At 33.5% G+C, this 6,057-nt stretch overlaps 1 protein-coding gene across 1 annotated transcript; it reads left to right on the top strand.

Moving 5' to 3' along the window:
- The first annotated feature begins 598 nt into the window (after positions 1–598).
- LOC113855957 (DNA repair protein RAD51 homolog 2) lies at positions 599–5,639 on the top strand. The gene is made up of 13 exons (XM_027487586.1): positions 599–682; positions 981–1,094; positions 1,199–1,351; positions 1,605–1,708; positions 1,830–1,893; positions 1,979–2,034; positions 2,957–3,037; positions 3,183–3,242; positions 3,342–3,433; positions 3,506–3,625; positions 4,407–4,550; positions 5,332–5,392; positions 5,612–5,639. Exons 1-13 carry the CDS (start codon positions 599–601, stop codon positions 5,637–5,639), a joined length of 1,161 nt encoding a protein of 386 aa, XP_027343387.1.
- Positions 5,640–6,057: the final 418 nt, after the last annotated feature.

Below are 6,057 nucleotides of genomic sequence, written 5' to 3'. Positions count from 1 at the left end.
AATAAAAAAGTTCATATCATGCTTGATACCCACATGTGTATATATACAAACACATGCTAAAGACATGAATTCTATAAATTTAAAAAATCAAAATATTCAAAAATTTGAATTCCAACTTTATTTTTAATAATTAGTTTTCAGCAATTCTAATGAAAAATTAGAAAAAACATATACTAAATTTAGTGTTATTGCTGCCATTACAATTGTATTGTCAGATAGTTCTTAACCTTTCCAATTTTTTCTAAAACCAGGTTTTATTAAATAATTTATTAAATTACTCTGTTTTGTAAAACAATCTCAACAATTCAACAAATAATTTTCTAAAACATTTTCACAAATAAAAAGTAAAATGAAAATGAAATATATACATTATTTTGATATTTCCGTAGCCTATTCAAGACTCCATATTAATTTAAAAAACACATATCACTATTAATTTCTTATCCTCTCAAATAATAATATCATATTTTTGTAGTTGTTAGTTCTTTTTACTAAATTGTCATTTTTTTAATAGATAAATGAAGGGGATACGGAGAAGCACGCAAAACGCGTCTGGTTTTGGCGGGAAACAGAAAAGAAGGAGAGGGAGCAGCCAAAGATGGCGAACAAGCTCATCACCCAAATGGGATTGCCCAAATCGATGGTCAATATCTTCACTGCTCGTAACATTATCACTGCCAAGGTAACCTAATAATCACCATTCACCACCATTTCCTAATCATGACGTACATTATGTTGATTAACTTTGGAATTTAATTTGCTATATCCGTTCGAATTTGCTTACATTATAGTCCGTTGAGTCGCTAATTTCTCTCTGTGCATTAGCTAAATAGCTAGGGTCTTTGTTTTTCACTAGAATCGTAGATCTGGAGTTCATTTTTTCCGTTATTGATTTTTCTTGCCGTTATTCTTCCACTAGCCCGATTCACTTGAGATTAATGGTGCGTTTTTCGTGTTTCTTCTTCCTTTTTAAATTACAGGATGCATTATCTCACACTGAATTTGAATTGATGGAATTGTTGGACGTTGGGAAGGCAGAAGTAGCATCCGCAATGACACATATTAGTGAAGTCGTGTGTCCACCTTGTCAAACTGTATATATATTTATATACACGCTATTCTTTCTTTCCTCTTAGATTTTATTTATTTATGTTCAATTTGTTCAGAGTTAATTGAATCTTGTGTAATACTGTACTAGGCATTACTTTTGTTGGAGCAGCGAGTAAGCAATGAGAGCTTGGCTGGTCATCTTCCCACTCGTTTGAAAGGTTTGGATGAAGCATTGTGCGGTGGTATACCGTTCGGTGTTGTGACAGAGTTGGTTGGTCCAGCGGGAATTGGCAAAACACAAGTATAATGGTTTTGTAGCATTTAACATTTAAATTTACACCGGGATGAGTTTCAGATTTGGATTGTTGTGAAGTTTGAGTATATTTTCCGTAACCATTAACGGCATGTCTATTGCCACTCCTAAGTGGCTACTGCTACTCTTATTTAAGTGATTTTTGTTTAAAATACTTTCACTCAAACAGGAGTGGTAATAGACTCAAAGGAATGGTGGACACTCCTACTATTAACTAGTACGAGTGAATTTTAAATTGCAGTTTTGCTTGAAGCTCTCACTGCTGGCTTCGTTGCCGGCAAATTTTGGAGGCTTAGATGGCCGTGTGATATATATTGATGTTGAATCCAAATTTAGGTCAAAAAGGTAGTTGAACCATGCGGGGTAATGTATTTCTCTTTTCAGTCATATGATGTTATTTACTGTTGTATGTTTGGATAAAAAAACTACAGTATCTTGAACCGGCGAATTTACTTTTTTTTCCCAGATTGATAGAGATTGGAATAAACAGTTTTCCTGAAATATTTCTCAAGAAGGGAATGGCACAGGAGGTAGTTTATTTCTCTTTCTCTTGTTGTCTAGGTTTTCTATCCCATTTGAACTTGATGAGGATTTTCTTTACTTGACATATCGCAGATGGCTGGTAGGATTCTGATTTTGCGTCCTACATCGCTTTCTGAATTCGCTGACAGGTGCAATTTTCCACATGAATTGGTTGTAGTTGTTCTCAGTAACAGGAAGGATGGTAAATAAAATTGATATAGAAAAAACTATAACGAATTCAGAACCGTATTAATAGGTTGAACGGTGAGAGTTCGTCAATGTGTGTTTATGTAGAAGGACTGGGAGTCTTAAAGAGATGATGGAATAGTTTGGAGAAAATTACGATCGCTAAAGGATGGTCACAAAAAATATCAACGCTTTAATTCAGAAGGACAGAGCAAAAGTAAAGCAAACAAAACGTGATAAATTGATAGTTTTGCTCTTTGGTTAAAAAAGGGACCGAGTGTCCGAGTTGTTTTGATACAATAAAGGATTCAATTGTCGCTAATTATTCTATATTACATATGGATTTGTGGTAATTAATAATTACTTTTTGTCCTACTGTCATTCAGAAGGATATGGTTTACCGCAATTTGCCTTCAGGACGGACTGGAGTGCTACTAGAGGGGTTTAGTCAATGCAATTCTTTTCTTTTATTCTTATATCAGTCTTTGCCCTTTTCCCCAGTTTAAACGGGTCGCTGACATCGTACCATATCGAGACTGTCTTTTTGTCCCTCGTCATGTTAACTGAAAGTAACTTACTATTATTAACATCTTTAATTTTGAAATATCTACAAAGAACTGTATCAATGGCAAGGTTTTTTCTGAGCACAGCTGATCCCTAGTTTATAAGTAGACTAGAGATATGCCAATTGGATTTCCGTTAAAGGTTCTTTTTGATTCATGACACTCTTAACCAATCTACAATTTTTACATGTAATATGCTGCAGATTATGCAATGGGTTCTATCATAGGCTAATAGCTCCTATTTTATTCTTCCTTCCTTTCAAAGTTTATGTACGACGGCTGAAACTGTTCAATATACTAAAAGATGTGTTAACACTACCAGTTTGCACCAGATCAAAGTATCACTCCTCCGGCAACAAGTCAAATTGCTCATCATTGATAGCATGGCTGCTCTAGTTTTAGGGTAAGCTTAACTTTTGGGCATGATTGTGAATAATATGGTCAAGGATGCTCTCTTCAAATACTCATCAAAATTGTAATTGTTCTTATAATATCTTCCTGTTTATGAATGTTAGAATGTCTGATGCATAGGAATTGTTTCTGTTCAGTGAAAATGATTGTGTGGCTTCTAGACAACATGCATTGGGTTGGCATGTTTCTTTTATCAAGTATGAACTATACCGTCTTTACCGTTACCCGTGACATTTTTGCGATTACAAACTACATGTTTTCTTCTTTGAGATGGTACTGATTCTGAACGTGGTTAGGTCACTTGCTGAATTTTCACGAATTCCTGTTGTATTAACAAATCAAGTAAGATCTCAAATTGGGGATGGATCTCTCATCTATTCCTTTCAAGGTATGATGAACAAATTATATTTTTGATAGATTTTAAACTGGTAGATTAACATATCATTGCCTTATTAAGCAGCCCAGGGCCGCTCTATAAAAAAAGATAATCTTGCTACATATGATTCTCATCTTGTTGCTGCTTTGGGAATTAATTGGGCTCATGCCGTGACCATCCGTCTTGTACTTGAAGCTAAATCAGGTCAATGAATTTGCACTGATTTGCGTCCTCTTGATTTAAAATGCATTATTCCGTAACAAGTGTATATTAGATGTCACCTGGATTTGAACTGTTGGAGTGGGTTGGAATTTGGGTTGAGGTTTTAAGTTCAACTCATGGTAATGACTTCCAAGACATCGAGTATGCATTACCAAGTTTTATTTTGCTCGGAGTCTTCTGCATCGTTATTTGTATGAACCAGAAGAAGAGAGGTCAGAAATTAATTGATTTTTAGTAATTTATCATTCTCTTCGTAAAATGAGAATGTTATGTGGATGAATGCTATTAAATGTCTCCATTCTTATATAAAAATTAGTAAGTAATTTGAGCTTGAAAAAAAAAAAAAATAGATGAAAATGGAAAAAGAGAGTGATGAAGCACAAGATATCATAATTTACTAATGAGAGTCTGAATAATTTTAATACATAACACTCTGTCAGTCACTCTACCCAAATTTATATTAATAATTTCAGTGCCCTTAAATTAGCTCATTTTGTGTTCAAAACAGCTTATGATTTAAATATTTACAAGAAATTTTTATCAAGAAAGATCAAAACCAAATGTGCACTGGGTATCGAGGTCAAGAACAAGTGTAGTGCAATTTCTAAGAGGCCAACCTAAAAACACATACGACTAACCAACGCAATGTACGTAACTTAGTTCAATAAATACTACTTAACATAGGATCCCTAACATTCTAACAATGTTTTATCCGTATTGAGTGTAGCACAGATTTGAATTTTTGAAGTTCAATTTCTTGCAGGTCAAAGGTTTATTAAGTTAGCGAAATCTCCCATTTCACCCCCTCTAGCTTTCCCTTTTAACATAACATCGTCAGGGATGGTTCTGCTGGATAATGATGGGATAGAGATGGAAGGGCCAGAAATTAACACTATTCACTGCCAAGGTTTGTCATTGAGGAGCTCTGCTGAATATATTTTAAGCGAGTGTGAAAAATACTTGAAAAGTTAAAGCTGGTGCTTATGTATTGAATGATATCTAAAACTTATCTCTTTTCTATAAGCATCGCCATGGAAAAATAGTTCTTGTTCAGGTGGAAATTTTTTATGTATTAGATGTGCCAAATACGGGGTCTTGGATGCCTCAGTCAATTGCAAGTGTTGCTAACTTTTTACATTATATTTTATCGATCTAGATGTCGGCTTGCAAATTCTCATGCTCAAGTAAATTAAATTTGCAAAATTTATACAATTAAAATATTAATGCTTTATCATATTATTTTTTAAATATATAACATTAGTTAAAATATAAGTAACAATTTGTTATTATATTATATTCATAAATTATCTTAAATTTAATATGTATGATTAAGATAATATCATATCATGTGGTGGTTAGATTAGTTAATTCTTCTTTCTATACAAGTTATTAGAAGGTGAAATTGCATCACCTCCCTTATAATGTAGTCGCTGTCGAAAGCATTACTGAAAAATATGCAATTTTTAGTTACGTTTTTTCTAGGGTTTTCTTTAAATTCTGTTTGTTTTGACACATTACACTTTAAATCTTGACTTACCAATTTTCCCCGTTTCATGAAAAATATGCAGGCCAAAAAGCTTTGTTTAATTTTGAAGGGGTAAGGCACTAACAATCAGTGCATTATATGCTTTTGTCTATGGGATGTCATATGACACAACATCCGTTTATATTTGTTCATACCTGCCTAGTGAAGGGAGATAAGTTGGGGATCACTGGTTCAGCAAACCGTTTTCTTTCAGACATTCTGAGGTTAGTTTTCTTGATGCTAAATTCTGTGCATGAGATGTTTATACATATATATATAAAATCTTTCTAGGCTTTCATACATGAGCAGGAGCTTCCATGTTTATTTTTCCCTGCATGATAACTATTTCCTATAAATATAAATTAGTAGTTGTGCTGATTATTAATATTGTTATCATGAGATTATTTCTGGTTGTCGTATCTGAAGTCTTCATGTGTCTTAAGGCTACAGTTGCGTGAACATGATCTGTGATAAAATTTTATCAGTAGATCCTTACATTTAGTTGTAGACAGTTGCAGGTATCCCGCTCTGCCATTATCCCCACTAACAGCAATGTGTCTTGTCCTTGTGCCACACATGATATATCTATTTCTTTCAATTTGGCTTCTACTTTAGGTCACCATGTCGTGTAACCCAGTTTGATGTCTGGTTTGTGCAGGACTTTATTATAAATACGAAAATTATGCGACAGACATCTGCGTCCAAATTTTAGCCATGGATGTATCAAACAGTAATTTGAAAATGTTGCAACAATAGTATATATCTTGAGATAAATTTTAACCTCGTGAATGGCAGAATTTGACTCCTAAAAAAAAAAGAGATTTAAAGTGTGTTAAGTTTATGAAGTACTTTTTTTCAAATCAATAGTGGATCCTCTATATATTTTTTC

This window comes from Abrus precatorius, unplaced genomic scaffold (genome assembly GCF_003935025.1).
Source record: "Abrus precatorius isolate BTA unplaced genomic scaffold, Abrus_2018 Scaffold11, whole genome shotgun sequence".
In the NCBI taxonomy this organism is placed as follows: Eukaryota; Viridiplantae; Streptophyta; class Magnoliopsida; order Fabales; family Fabaceae; genus Abrus; species Abrus precatorius.
Note: the sequence above shows the minus strand (reverse complement) of the source record. Positions and strands in the feature narration are given on the sequence as shown.

What these genes read in the sequence shown, in the direction of transcription:
- LOC113855957 (XM_027487586.1), top strand. Translation starts at nt 599, where the DNA reads ATGGCGAACAAGCTCATCACCCAAATGGGATTGCCCAAATCGATGGTC. An exon ending in AGAAGGGAATGGCACAGGAG is followed by an intron (nt 1,894 to 1,978) that starts GTAGTTTATTTC and finishes GACATATCGCAG; the next exon opens with ATGGCTGGTAGGATTCTGAT. An exon ending in CTTTCTGAATTCGCTGACAG is followed by an intron (nt 2,035 to 2,956) that starts GTGCAATTTTCC and finishes TAACACTACCAG; the next exon opens with TTTGCACCAGATCAAAGTAT.